Genomic DNA, 14,232 nt, shown 5'->3' with positions numbered 1-14,232 from the left:
AAACCACAAACCACAAACCACAAACCACAAACCACAAACCACAAACCACAAACCACAAACCACAAACCACAAACCACAAACCACAAACCACAAACCACAAACCACAAACCACAAACCACAAACCACAAACCACAAACCACAAACCACAAACCACAAACCACAAACCACAAACCACAAACCACAAACCACAAACCACAAACCACAAACCACAAACCACAAACCACAAACCACAAACCACAAACCACAAACCACAAACCACAAACCACAAACCACCAACCACCATGGCTACCCAAGCACCAGCCATGACTACACAAACCGCAACCTTCACTAAACCCAACCGCCCCCTAACCTGGCTAATAACAGGCTGTTCCTCAGGCCTGGGTCTCTCACTAGCACGCACTGCGCAATCAAACGGCCACAAAGTAATCGCCACATCCCGACAACCCTCTCGCACCCCAGAGCTAGTCTCAGAGATAACCCAAAACGGCGGCGAATGGCACACACTAGACGTCGACAGTCCAACCGCAGCATCTGAGCTAGTATCCAAGCTCGAGTCTGCAGGGCACTATATTGATGTACTTGTCAATAATGCCGGATACGCGATCCTCGGGGCAGTAGAGCAGTTCTCGGACGAGGAGCTGCGGTCCCAGATGGAGACTGTGTATTTTGGACCGAGTCGACTGCTTAGAGCGGTTGTGCCTAGGATGAGGGAGAGGCGGTTTGGAGTTATTGTTAATGTTAGTTCGGGGGCTGGGTTGGAGGGGAGGGAGAGTATGGGTGCTTATGCGGCGGCGAAGGCTGCTATGGATGGTATGTTTTTGTTTTGCTCTTCTTCTGAGGGATGTCTTGTTTATGTACTCGGTATTAATGTGTATATCATGCAGGTCTATGCAAAGTGCTCGCTAAAGAAGTCGCGCCCTTCAACGTTCGCCTCCTGACGGTGTGGTTGGGAGTGTTCAACACGCAGTTCGGGACTGGCTGTCGGTCTCCTGCTAACCCTTTGCCGGTGGACTATTCTGGCTCTGTGGCTGCGAAGACGCTGGATGTTCTATTGACTGGTAAGCTTGTTGCTGATGGCGACAAGGATAAGGCTGCCAAGGCGATGTATGAAGTTGTCGTTGGTGAGGGCGTTGGTGTTGGGCATGAGAGCGAGGGATTCTTGCCTTTGGGTCGGGATATGATTCCTCGCGTTGAATTGGTGCGTGATCGGTTGGTTCATGCGCTTGATGTGTTTGGGGATACTGCTGGGAATGTCTATGTTGACAAGGAATGAGGCTTTGCGCCTGGACATTTTGAATCGAGATGTAGTTTGAACAGCTTCGAGTACTATCTACTATGAGTACAGCTACAGAGAACCGTGTTTATATGCGGTTATTTGGTGTCAATGGATCAAAGGGTCATCGCATAGCAATAGTGTTAATGACAACTAAGTGTCAATGGAATCCATTCAGATATCCATTCTACCAAAATAACATAAGAACACACAAGATTTGAACGATTGGCCCGCGGTATATCCTAGCAGCTTCGACAACGCTTGCAGGCACGTTGCAACCGCCCAGCACGCCGAACTGTTCGCACCCAACGCCAAGCAGATTCAAACCATAAGAAACTCCAAACGCTAATACATCATGCTTCAATACAAGGAGAGCAAATCCCAAAAGACGGAGGGGGGAATGGTTAAAAAAAAAGGAAAATCAAAAAGAGTGATAGAGTATAAACGTTAGCGATTACGGTCTGCTCGGGCCTGGTGCCATATGGTATCACCACTTAAAGCAGAAAAGCTAAGGGTGGCTAGGTTTCGCCAACTTGACTGCGGAGCAGAATTTGCATGGTCGCCAAGTAGACCTGCATTCTGTTCTGTATCTGAATCATCGTCATTGGCGCCTTCAATTAGTACTGGAGCGGAAGATGCGCTGCCTCGGGAGACCGAGTGGGCGGAGTGAACGTCATCATCGGACTGCTCACGGTGACTCCGAGAATCGCTGGACTGACAATGAGCCAACGAACGGACAACATCGCCTTTGCAGATTGGACACGTTCGTCGACGAGTAGTCAACCAGGGGGTACTAAGAAAAGAGGTTAGTAAACCATCCAAACAAAGGGCAGATTCTTTTCATGTCACTTACATGCATTCCACGTGGAACTCATGGCCACATGGCAAGCTCATAACCCGGCTCTGACCATCGATATATTCTTCTAGACAAACAACGCACTCCACCTGCCTTCCTGTGTACTTGCGTCGCCACAAGGTAGATCCGCTTTGCGGGTTGCACTTCTCTTCCTTGGGCATGGCAGATGAATCTAGCATAGTGCCCGAGAATGTTTGTGAACGTGATCTGTTTGATCGGGATGCACTTGGCCGGCTTTCATTGCCAAGGAGTGGGGAACTCGGGGAGAGAGGACCAGGACTAGGGGGGCGTGTTGAGTTGGAAGACGAGGAAGAAGTAGTAGTAATTGTGTGGTAGGTTCGGACAGGAAGTCGCTCGATAACCGACTTCGGGGCACGCCATCGACGACGACGGATTCGAGATCGGAGCAACAAAAGGGCATAAACCACCGTCAGTGTGAGCAAGGGACTGACGACAAGGACCAATAGAGTATCGAAAAAGGGGCTGGTGGACATGCTGGTAGGTGTCATGGTAACCCAAAGACCTTCATGCTCGGAAGGCTCCGCGCCTAGACCGCTCGATGTGTGAGGGTTATTTTTCATTTGCTGGCTTGGTGCAGTGCTTTTCTGAAGGGAAGGCGACGAAGAAGGCTGAGGGTCTTTCTGAGTATCATCTCCCCATCCAAAGTGACTTGAGAACCAGCCCTTCGTAGAAGATCCAGACTTCCCATGAGTTCCGACGGATTCTTTCTCAGACCCCTTAAGGCGTGTGTCATGAGAACCAGCACTGGATTTGTCGACACTCTGGTATTCTCCACTTCCTGGTGTGATACTGCCACCCTGGAGGCCATTGGGCGAGGAAGCAGCGTCTTTATCCGCGCTGGTAGTCTTAGCGGTATCCTTGCCAGGTACAGAGGTGCTAGCTGCCGGGGGTGTGCTACTCTTAGGAGGCATCAAATCGGGATCTCTCCAGTCTTGCACACCGATGACAAAGTCATCATCCTCAAAACTTTCTGGGGACATGTCGGCCTTGTGGCTGTCGAATGCGTCGTCTACCTTCGCCCGACTACGATGATTGAGATCAGTTGGTTTCCTCCAAGCGCTCGACGGAGCTTCTTTTTCATCCCGTGAGCCTAGGTCGATCCAGTCAATGTTGCCGCTGCTGGGCGGACGTCGGCTGTCTTCTAGATGCCGCGAACCTCCGTTCTTATCGCATAATCCCAGGAATGCACCGATTGCACGGAAGAAGCCGCCTCTCGAGTGAGATGAGGGTGCAGGTCTTTCCTTGGCAGTCAAATGGCTGCTAGCAGTTGGACTTGGAATAGTTGTTGCTGTAGTAGTTGCCACCCGTTCTTTGTTGGCATCAGCCTGTCCTGCCAGTTTCCCTTGTGACGATTTTAACACATCTCCCAAAATGGCAGTTCCACCGGCATGTCCGGGAACCAATGAGGATAAAAGATGAGCAGTAGTGTGGGATGTGAACAATGCCGGGATCGTGACGTTCGATGTATCGCCTCGTGCGTACATAGTGACCAAGTTGCCACCTCGAGTATCGTCGCCGACAATCAAAGCGACCCCTCCTCGTCGTTGCGCCCATTTAGCCTTTTCCAAAAACCCACAGCCACCCCGACTCAACAGTACCACCTTACCCTGGATTTCGGCAGTTTCCTGTAAAGATTGGATGTCGGCATGGGCAGGCGGCTTGGTTGGGACGTAATCTCCATACTTCTGACTCATCCCGGGGTGGGAAGCACCAGAGTCAGGGAATGGATGATGTAGATGATCGTCGGTGCCATCGTTCGTCAAGGGCGGAGTGGTTGAATCATCCCTATCGTTCTGAGGTGTAGTATCGGCCTGCGACACTGACCGCGGGCGGTTTGATGATTGATCATTCACTGTACTAACTCCGGAGATGCCAATAGTCTGGTCCACGCTCCTGGGGGGTTTGTCTTGTTTCTTATGATTGGTGCCCTCACCCCAGCCGGGAATATCGGAGCAGCCTAGTTCCCCTTCCACACCACCAGCTAATCCACCCTCACCAAAGCCACTTCCCACCCATAACTGACCGCTGAGCCCTTTGGTTGGCAGCAGCGGACCAAATGCCGCCGGCCGGGCGAGGAAGAAGGTTGAGTTGTCGTCGGTGAGACTGATAATGGCCGACGGAGGGAAAAGGGACGACGGTATGTTGAAAGAAAACAAAGCGCGCAGCCCAGTTGTCTGACTAGCGAGGGTATTGGGAGTTGCTACATCGGGCGATGTAAGCGCGGAAAAGAAGGTGAGGAGAATCGGGAAGAAGATAAGGCAGAAGAGGACGACGAGCAGACGTGGTGGTCGCATGTCTCTGATGGATGGTTTTAACCACTTTAATCAAAGGGTGGCTTGACCAGAGATATCTAATCACAGAAAAATGGGGTGGATCGAGTGAATAATTGACGATGCCAGCGGCTCCGCTGTACCACAATACTTCGGGTGGACTCTTTATGACCAATCCAATAGTTGGCGGCAAGCTTGCAGGCGGCCACTCATCGAGCGCAATGAGCAGCACTACGGCTGGTTGAAGAAAGTCGACAGATTACAGCCAACGCGAGTGCAAGGGAAGTCAAAGCAATAAGCAACAAGACAAGATAGAAAGCCAGAGGGGAGTTCGAGTGAAGTCAGTCAGGTGGAGAAGGGGAAGTGAACTCATGATGTGGATTAGCTAACCCCGGGTCGGTGACGGCATGCCCGCCGTGTCATGTGCTGTACGCCTGAGGCATAACACTGGCCTTGCTCCTCAAATCACATGATCTTCATAAGTATATCATACAATATTGAGGAAACAACCTTGGAATGACAGAAATAGTAGAGATTGATGCTATAGTGGCTTGTTTAATCACTTGTATCCTTTTCATTTATAGCACCGGGTACTTTCAAGGTTGAAAGATGTAACATATGTTGAAAAAAAAATAAAATAAAATAAAAACTTCAAGTATTGTGAGAGAATTTGACAAGAAACTAAAAATCTGTACATTGATATCACAGCATATTGACAAGATGGCATAATGCATATTTTTCTTGGCCCTCTTCTGGATCTCGCAATACTTCGTAGCTGTGATATAGATCAAAATTTGATACCTGTTCCAAGGTTCTCGAGCTGCCACCGCTGATCATGCCATCACTGCTAGGCAACTACGTAATCCACCGCCTTTTCGAATCATTTTTTTGTCAATGTACACATACCTAAGTTTTAGACTGTACCTTGTAGTACAGATAGAACCCTCTAGTCCATTCTCCATTGCACAATATTTGATATTATATCAAGGCACACCCGTGGAGATATTTTTGGACTTGACGATCGATAAAGCTTGCCCCACCTACCGTACATGGATTAGCGTGAGGATTTATCCCCGGAGCATCTATGACGTAGATGGACTAAAACGGGACTAGCGCATATTGGAGGAATCATTCTAGAATCTCTTTGTCTACCTTATAGATGTCTACTACGGCTTCGATGAATAAAGAATACACAAATAACACCACTGACCCTTCTTATGAGGTCATTAAATCAATCGATAGCTAAGCTTCCATTACCCATGGCATAACAATGCCAAACTCGGAGAATTATTGGCACGAAATTGTGAAAACCCACTTAATATGAAATCCCAGTCGGCGTGTGGCCGTGCGGATCTACAATGTATCCTTGCAAGATTTGATTAAGTGGCGTGCTTGGTCTTGTAGATCCGGGACATGACGATGGATGACATTGATAGGTCTCCTCATTTTCAGCCAAGAACATCTGTCTGTATGTGTAAACCCGTTTGGGACGTCATGACAGCTGTAAACGGGAGAGTCAAAGAGCTCTGATCCATGTTTCACTAAGAATTGTACTCGTCTAACCCCCGCGTTATGGCGTCACTTAGTCTCCGCAAGTAGAGATCTACTCATGATCTAAGCAAGACAAGCAAAGACAGTAAAGCATATAAACTCGCTACTGGAAGCACTTTTAAATCTACTTTTTAATAACAAAACAATCTTCTGACTCAAACAATCTATTCAACCATCAAAATAAAATATTTCCAAATCTTTTACTTTACCACCACAGCATATTACCACCCATCATGTCGAACATTATTCACAAAGTCAAGGATGCTGTGACCGGTCATCATCACGATGAGTCCAAGACAACCAGCAGCAAGGTTGATGGTTCGTTGTTCCTAAAAATGCATTGCTTTTAATGCGATACTAACAATTCATTCATGTAGATGCCCGCGATACTTACGGATCCTCGCACAACACCACGGACAACGCTCCTAGCAAACACACTTCTACCAACACAGGCTCCAACGCTTATGGTGCTGGCTCTGGAGCCGGTTATAATACCTCTTCCACTACCGGTGCTGGAGGCTACGGCAGTGGCACTGGCACTGGCACAGGTGGCCTAAACTCTGGCTCCGGCTACGAGACAGGTACCTCGACTGGAGCTGGAGGCTACGGCACTGGGACTGTCCATGACTCCCGCAAGGGTCCAATTGATGTCGGCTCAGGAACAGCTGGGAACTACGGATCCAACACCGCTGGCGGATATGGCTCATCCAACACTGGCTCCAGCACCACCAATGCTGGCCCCCATGACTCTAAGCTAGCCAACAAGCTTGATCCCCGCGTCGACAGTGATCTCGGTAAGTTAAGCTTGTTCTTAACTACCCATCCAAAAAACTATATCACTAGTCAGACATCTAACATGATATTCTAATGCAGACAACCGAGGAAAGCACTCTGGAACTACTGGCTCCAGCAACACCTACGGCAGCAATACCGGCCGCTCTACCGGAGAGACTGGTTATGGCTCCAATGACACATACGGCAGCACAACTGGCCACTCTTCTGGACAGACCGGCTACGGTTCCAGCAACCCCGTATCTGGAAGCACCGGTCACTCCACCGGACAGTCTGGCTATGGCTCGAGCAAGCCCCTCTCCGGTAGTGACACTTATGGTAGCTCCACCGGGCAGACCGGTTATGGCTCGAGCAAGCCCCTCTCCGGTAGTGACACTTATGGTAGCTCCACCGGGCAGACCGGTTATGGCTCCAGCAACCCCCTGACTGGTGGCACCTCCGGTCACTCTGCTGGACAAACCGGCTATGGCTCGAGTGACACATACGGCAGCACCACTGGACAAACTGGTTATAGCTCCAGCAACCCGCTGACTGGCGGTACTTCGGGTCACTCTTCTGGGCAGACTGGCTACGGCTCCAGCAAGCCTCTGTCCGGTAGCGACAACTATGGTAGCTCTACCGGCCACTCCACTGGACAGTCAGGCTATGGTTCTGGCAACCCTGTGTCTGCAGGCGACAACTACGGCAGCAACACTGGCCGCTCCACTGGACAGTCGGGTTATAGCGCCAACGACTCCTACGGAGCCAGTGGTGGCAGCAGCTACAACGACCAAACCTCAAAGGCTGGAAAGACTTCTGGTCCCCACAGCTCTGACCTATTGAACAAGCTTGACCCCAGAGTTGATGAGAAGCAGTCGTTCGGCAGCCAGCGCAACTACTAGGCGATTTACGAGTGTGATGTTTTGAATTTTTTCTAGGCTGTATTCCTAGCTATTTTTAGTATCTTACGAGAATGACCCAACAATATCAATATCCTCTTTTTCTGTTTCATCTCTCTGCCTTGCATAAATGTCAATCCAAGTTAGCCAGGATAAATATCTGGAAGAGATTTTTCCAAAAACACTCTGCTCATCCTTCGTATTTATAACTTTCTTTTTGATGTGTATAAACAAAGAACTTGTAATTCGACAAGTGTTTTTTTTTAGCATCTCTTGTGCCCATATGTTTCTTTTGGTTGGCAATGTTAGGCATTACTTCCTGCAGAGGTACGCACGTGACCACCTTTGCCCTCAATTGTCTCTTCCCAACATAGTCTCAAGGCCATACATCAAATGATATAAATGAAAAGTTCTTTCTGAGTATGTGATATCCACTTATCCTCCTCCGTTCTCCTCTGGACTATGGTGTATTGTGTTGTATACCAATGGACAAGGAGAAAAGATATATTACGGGAGACATCAGGCAACAACATATTGTAGATATAAATTATAATAGCTTCAATATCATTTCTGACCCAGTTGAGTTTTTAGATTGTTCGAGTCTTCCAGTCAGTCCGTTATGGCTAAGGATATAGGCTACATACTCCACTAATACTCTAACGCTGCCCAGGTGGAGTGATCAACTGCATTAAGTACAAGATTCTTTATGGATTCACACGAAAATTGTCGGTAGTCACCACCAAGCATAGGAAGAAGAATGAAACCAAGTCCTGCTATCATTCAAAGCAGGACAGCTTCTATTGCTCTGTACCCACTTCGCTAAAGTGAGCCAAGCACGAGCATTCCAAACATTATGCTACGTTCTTCCCTTTGACAATAAAAACTAGCACCAATTACCACAAAAATTCGTGCTTAATATCGAAGGTAGAGAAGATAAGAAGGGCAAAAAGAGGTTCATAGACCCGAAGATGGGTACACTGTCTCACATGAAGTAGAAGAATAGAGGAATCGTCACGAATATCAAAGGGTAGTGAAGCATCCCTCAGGGAACAAAGTCCGACAACGCAGAGCCATCAATGTATGGTTGATCAAGTCAATCGCCAAGACGCCGTGCAGATTTGTTCGTCGGGTATGCGGATGCATATTACAGAAGGGGTAATATTAGGACAAGAGAAAGAAATAATGCCATGAAGGTCACCACACGAAGGTATCATGAATTTCGGAGCTGAGTTGCAATTAGCAGGACACGAGGTTTACATGATGGTCATTCAATGCGGCGCAGGCAAGCACAGTCCGGTGGGGATGGAAGGCAGTGCTGGCAATGGGCGAGGATCGGTTGTGATGAAGGAAGCTCGAGTATGGCTCGAACGTAGAAAGATAGGTGCCGTCCACATTAAAAGTCTTGACTTCGTGGCGATTTGTACCCCTGTGTCATGTTAGCATGAACAAACAAAATATTAAGTAATGCGGCGGAGGAAACGTACATGCTGAAGACAGGAGCGTGCTCGTGAACACTCAAAGTCCGCAGGGTATCTTTGGTAGCATAGATGGTGGAGATAGGGCTATCCATGCGAAGATCCCAAAGTCGGACTTCACCATTGCGGCCACCCGATATCAGTTCTCGTAGACCACCACGCTGCATATGGACATTTGTGATCCATTGCTTGTGCTCACGCCAGACTTTGACCATGGATGTGGTTGGCTTTAACCGTTGATCAAAGACCCGGACAGCACCGTCACCGAAACCGGCGACGAAGATGTTGCCCGCTACTTGGTCAGATGTCAAGGATGTGATGCAGGAACCCGATCGTGCCGGAATGTCCTATTATTCGACTTTTGTGAGTAACAGGATATATCTGTGAGACTAGACATTGAAGACTTACGTTTGTGCACACCTCGGTAGCAGCGTTCCAGACACGGATAACCTTGACATCACCTGCAACCAGAGCTTTGCCCTGACCTTGCTGCCAATCAAGCACGAGGCCTGCATTGCGATTGCTTGGAATTAGTTCGGGGAGGGCCCTGAAGGCTGTGACCACTTCGATGTTCTTATTATTTTCGTAGTGGCGGAAAAGTTTGATCACACCGTCAGAAGATCCAGTCATAAGTAGTGCCTGGTCGTCCTCATTGATGTATCGAACTTCGTTGATCTTTGACCCGACCGGGTTACCATTTGAGAATTGATTGAGGCGTTTATGGCTCTGCCAGTCCCAAATTCTATAAGAAACCAATGGTTAGAAGAGCATGAAGAACAGGCGACTTGTTGGTACCCACGAAATTGTATCCCGGTCATCTGCGACAGCAAGGTGATCCTCGAATTGATGGAAGCACATCTTGTGGGGCTGGCTCCCATTCGATAGCAAAGCAACCGAATTATCCCACCGGCTCGCTCCAGCTTTTCCTTTTAGAGGTTGGGTCTCGGCGATGATCTTTTCGTTGCGGCCGCGTCTCCAGAGGCGCTGGTTGTAGTCGGAGCTACCCGGCTCATCTGGCTCGTTGGGTTTCATCTGGGGCTCCCGGAAATACTTAGAAATGGTGAGTAAATGTAGGTAATAATAAGTGTGGGACTCGAGGGATTCAAAATCCGGGATTACCTCAGTGGACCAGTCTAGGAATCTACTCTTCAGGGGGATAATCGGCACGACATCAAGGCCTTTGGCTTCGAACCCTCGGGATGTGGGAATCGGAGCCTGGTGGTATGCCGTTGCGGGAGCAACATGATCATTTACTTCCGGGGGTCGGGTCCACTCAGGAGGGGCCCGGCCGCGTGGGGTAATTGTCATACGGCTAGTTGAAGGCGAAGGCGGGTTTGAATTATCTGACGATAGGTCTCCTGTTGTTAAATTGCCAAAAGCAAGGTTCTTCAGGGAAGCAGCGACGCTAGCAGTTCGTCTAAAACCCAAGGAAAGGTAGCCTTCTTGTTTCGAGGCTACTGCTCCAGACATGGGAGGCGTTGAAGGTGGCGCAGTTTTCTTTGCCTCTATTCGCTCGCGAGGTTGGAGTTTCGTCAAGCCTGTTATTTCCAGAATCTCGTTCTGAAGCTTGTTAGTGAGTGGGGCCATTGGAGATTCCAACAAGGCAAGGTGGATGTAATCAACGATGACGGCGGCATCCTGGGCGATGTCAGGATGAGGGTCAACCGAGAGAGCCAACAGCTGCTTCCAGATAGTCCCGAAAGTCGTATTGCGAGACAGCTGGGGCATTTTCGCATGAGAAACTAGTACCCCATTTTGTCCCTCGGAGCGGCTAGTCTGAGAGTTTTCACTCTCCCAGCGATGAACGACGGACCGCTTTTCTTCCTCAAGCTCCTCAAATGCTGCGACCAAAAATTTGTTTTGGTGGCGTCTGACGAATGTCGAGAAGAATACTAAAAGCTCCTTTCTAACAACCACACTTCCATCGGCAGACATGGGCAAGACTGCCAGTGCTAATGTCTCCTCGATTTGTGCAACTTGGTCTGTCAGATCTGGAATTCCCAAGAACGTAGTCACAGCATGAAGCATGGCAGCGCGAACTTCGGGTACAGGGTCGAAATTCAACTCGCAGAGCCTAGCGGGGGCTGCACATCGAATGCCCATCCACTTCGCTTCGGGGAAATCGCACCATAGCATACTGAGACAGAGACAAGACCATTGCCGTAGCAGGGGATTTTCCACATCACCGAGATGTCTGAGGCATGAGTCAAACAACTCGCCAGAGAGGCAGACGTTCTGTCCCTGGGGGTAGTTTTTGCAGAAGATCGAGACTATGAAAGCACACATGGCCCTGTGTTCGCTGGCATTTCCCACAGGAATGGGCGAAGAAGGGTTCAGAATTGAGATAAAGTAGTGGATGCCGTTGTCTTTGAGTAGATCATTTTGTACAGTGTGGTCGACGGCCATGATTCTCGCCCAAATGAAAACCATAACGGGTTTCAATTCTTGCGCTGCTGATTGCAGCAACTTGACAACATAGGGGAAGATGCCAATGCTGAGTGCAAGGTGGACAGCCCATGGGCCGAGGTCCAGGAATTTGCTCAAGAGAATCAAGGCCCGCAAGCGGTGTGCCTGACTTAGGAGGACTTGAAGGACAATAGGGAGCTGATCTGGCGGATTCTTCTCCGTAGGACCGGACGAGAGATATACCTCAAAGGCAGTGAGTTGCTCAGCGAAGAAAGTTGAGTGTTGGTACTCGTACTGCCGGCGCCCTTCTTCTTGATCAATGAGAGCAGGTAGCTGAGATAACACCATTTCCACAGCAAGGTCCCAGCTTTTCCATAGAGGGTGATGGTGTGTGTCTGGCAATTCAGGCGAAGAGATCGGATGGCATTTGTATGTGCGCATGATGCGTTCGCTGAGCAAAAAATTGCGGAAAAGAGCGGCAACCATTAAATCCTGTCGGAAGAGCTTTTTGAACAAAGCCCGAGGTAAGGTGTTCCACGCAATCGTATCAGTAATTGCAGTGAATATCCAATTCAGTTCTCCCAGAGGGCTTCGACGATCTTGAAGTCGACCGGGAACTCGGAAGTCGTCGATTGAGATGTTTGTGCGTAAAGGGTTCTGCAAGATGAAAAAGCGCAAAGCGATTTCAATGGGTGTTGTCAAGCAACAGGTGAATAGGTCTGCAGGGAGGTCGGGATTGGTTGGAAGGGACTCCGTCTTCTGGCACGCGGCTAGAAGGATGCAGTCACCATAATTCTGAATGACGGCATTGGGATCTCGTTTCTTAGTTTCAATATTCTCTTTCTCATGCTTCTCCACAAAAGTATGGAAATTTTGGACAATGTTGCCAGCATGTGAAACATCAAAGACAAAAAGACTTGGCCCAGCTAGCCAAGACTGCAGATCATACAGTGGGACAGGAATATACTGGGTATAATTCTTGTTGAACACCCAGATTTCACCTGACTGAGTTGGCAACGGCACTCCGTGTCCATTGTAATGTAGAAGCACTCGCTCGTCCTTGGCATTTCGGCGAAGTGAGATGCAGAATTTCTTGGTCTCGTCAACTGATGGATCCAGATACTGTTTGTATCTTGTCCGAAGACTCAACGTCTCATATTGCTCCTGTAGTTTCTTGCCGATCTGCTCCATGATCTTGTTTTGACCACCGCCCGTGGTAGAAGTCGGGTCTACCCAGCATTCAAGCTTTGATGTTGGGTTGGTCTTGACCACGTCGGGAGGATCGACTCCGATGTTCAGACAGATGGCCAAAGCCGCAGACACAGTTTTTAGGCGATCTTTCATGCGCCAGTCCTGACTTGGCCAACTACCAACTGGATCCCTGGGAATACCATTGGTCTCATGGCGTTTCTCGGTGAAATACATGTAGAAATTCTATATTTAGCGGGTATTGTATTAGCTTCCGGAAATTCACTTTCAGAGTGGTCATGCTCACCGAATGCAAGATCTTGAGATATTCGCTGGAAGTATATTCCTCCTGCCATCCATGTCGCATGGCGAAATCTTCATCGTCATCGCCTGCCACTTTGTCGAAGGTTATGCGACTTGGTCCATAGTCACTTTTGGCTCTCTTCAGCGTAGCCGGTCGGCTACTCTCCGATCTCCGAGGCGATGGGCGGCGGGGTGGGATCTCTCCGATGGCCCCGTTGTCTCCCGATGAGCTGGTTGGGCGCCCGTGTGGTGTCAGTGCAGGTTGCTTGTGTTCAACTGCTGTGAGCGAACGATGATGGCCACTCAACGGAGCCGGAGATCTTTCGCGGGTGGGAATTGTGGTCTCTAAATCGGGACCAAACGCGACGCGGACCGATTTATTCGGGTTGCGACGCGAGGCGGTCGACCCGTTGGGTGTTTCCTGTGAGTTTTGTTCCATATCGGTAGTGGGATCCCTCATGTTGTATGATCGTTCATTGTGTTACACGAGTATGGGGGAAGAGATATGGCAGAAACGGATGTCAAGGCAAGCTGCGAGTATCCCCGCTCGGTCACCGGTCACAACTGGTGAGTATCCTCCTTCGATTCGCTCGCGAGGGTCTGGATGTTGTCGACTGAAGCCGGGGAAGAGGCCGATGATGAAATGGCCCGGGTGACCTTGGAGTTGGCCGATTTTGTAGTGAGCCAGACTAATCTCAAATTGCGACTGCCCTGGATAGATTCCAGGAGCGCAGAGAGAGCTCGGCGCACAGTCTATGGATTCTGGTCCAAAGAGAGCTTATCTGCCTGGTCTAGAGCGGATGTGGTTCGGAAAGGCGAGATGGATGCGGAAACACAGATATTCCGGGGATTACTCAGAATGATGTCTTGGCATCCGGGAAGTATAGACTAAAACATGTAAGTTGTAGACTTCAAACGCATCGTTCTACAACACCACTAAGATAATCATGACTTGAATAGGGCCAATGACTCTTTATTTCCATGTGATCAGCTCCAAACAACTTTAAGTGCCTGTCTATAGAGTATATGTATCTACATCACACAATCTAGTTATATGGAGCTGGTCAATGCGGGAAAAGGAATTGGTTACATCACGGAGGATGACATAAATGAAGTCCATCTGGGATGAAACCCTAGTTACTCAGCTATGTATCTTCCAAGCAACAAAATTTGTAATCTTCTCTCTAGTCTAAGAGAGACATTGTATGGTTGGAAATGT

The 14,232-nt window shown here is 49.0% G+C and overlaps 4 protein-coding genes across 4 annotated transcripts; 2 read left to right on the top strand and 2 right to left on the bottom strand.

Moving 5' to 3' along the window:
- Positions 1 to 281: 281 nt before the first annotated feature.
- Positions 282 to 1,273, top strand: PEX2_077840 (Short-chain dehydrogenase/reductase SDR; the record flags this gene model as incomplete). The annotated part of the gene is made up of 2 exons (XM_016745054.1): positions 282 to 810; positions 885 to 1,273. 2 exons carry the CDS (start codon positions 282 to 284, stop codon positions 1,271 to 1,273), a joined length of 918 nt encoding a protein of 305 aa, XP_016597972.1.
- An 849-nt stretch (positions 1,274 to 2,122) lies between these two features.
- PEX2_077830 (PA and RING finger domain protein) lies at positions 2,123 to 4,444 on the bottom strand (the record flags this gene model as incomplete). The annotated part of the gene is made up of 1 exon (XM_016745053.1): positions 2,123 to 4,444. The coding sequence occupies one exon, from the start codon at positions 4,442 to 4,444 to the stop codon at positions 2,123 to 2,125; it is 2,322 nt and encodes a 773-aa protein (XP_016597971.1).
- Positions 4,445 to 6,204: 1,760 nt separating this feature from the next.
- On the top strand, positions 6,205 to 7,644 carry PEX2_077820 (uncharacterized protein; the record flags this gene model as incomplete). Its single annotated transcript, XM_016745052.1, has 3 exons — positions 6,205 to 6,289; positions 6,349 to 6,765; positions 6,845 to 7,644. 3 exons carry the CDS (start codon positions 6,205 to 6,207, stop codon positions 7,642 to 7,644), a joined length of 1,302 nt encoding a protein of 433 aa, XP_016597970.1.
- A 1,233-nt stretch (positions 7,645 to 8,877) lies between these two features.
- Positions 8,878 to 13,473, bottom strand: PEX2_077810 (ubiquitin-binding TORC1 subunit KOG1; the record flags this gene model as incomplete). Its single annotated transcript, XM_016745051.1, has 5 exons — positions 8,878 to 9,067; positions 9,126 to 9,463; positions 9,525 to 9,858; positions 9,916 to 12,956; positions 13,018 to 13,473. 5 exons carry the CDS (start codon positions 13,471 to 13,473, stop codon positions 8,878 to 8,880), a joined length of 4,359 nt encoding a protein of 1,452 aa, XP_016597969.1.
- Positions 13,474 to 14,232: the final 759 nt, after the last annotated feature.

The sequence above is a fragment of the Penicillium expansum genome, assembly GCF_000769745.1.
Source record: "Penicillium expansum strain MD-8 chromosome Unknown contig268, whole genome shotgun sequence".
In the NCBI taxonomy this organism is placed as follows: Eukaryota; Fungi; Ascomycota; class Eurotiomycetes; order Eurotiales; family Aspergillaceae; genus Penicillium; species Penicillium expansum.
This window is presented reverse-complemented; position numbering and strand designations above follow the sequence as displayed.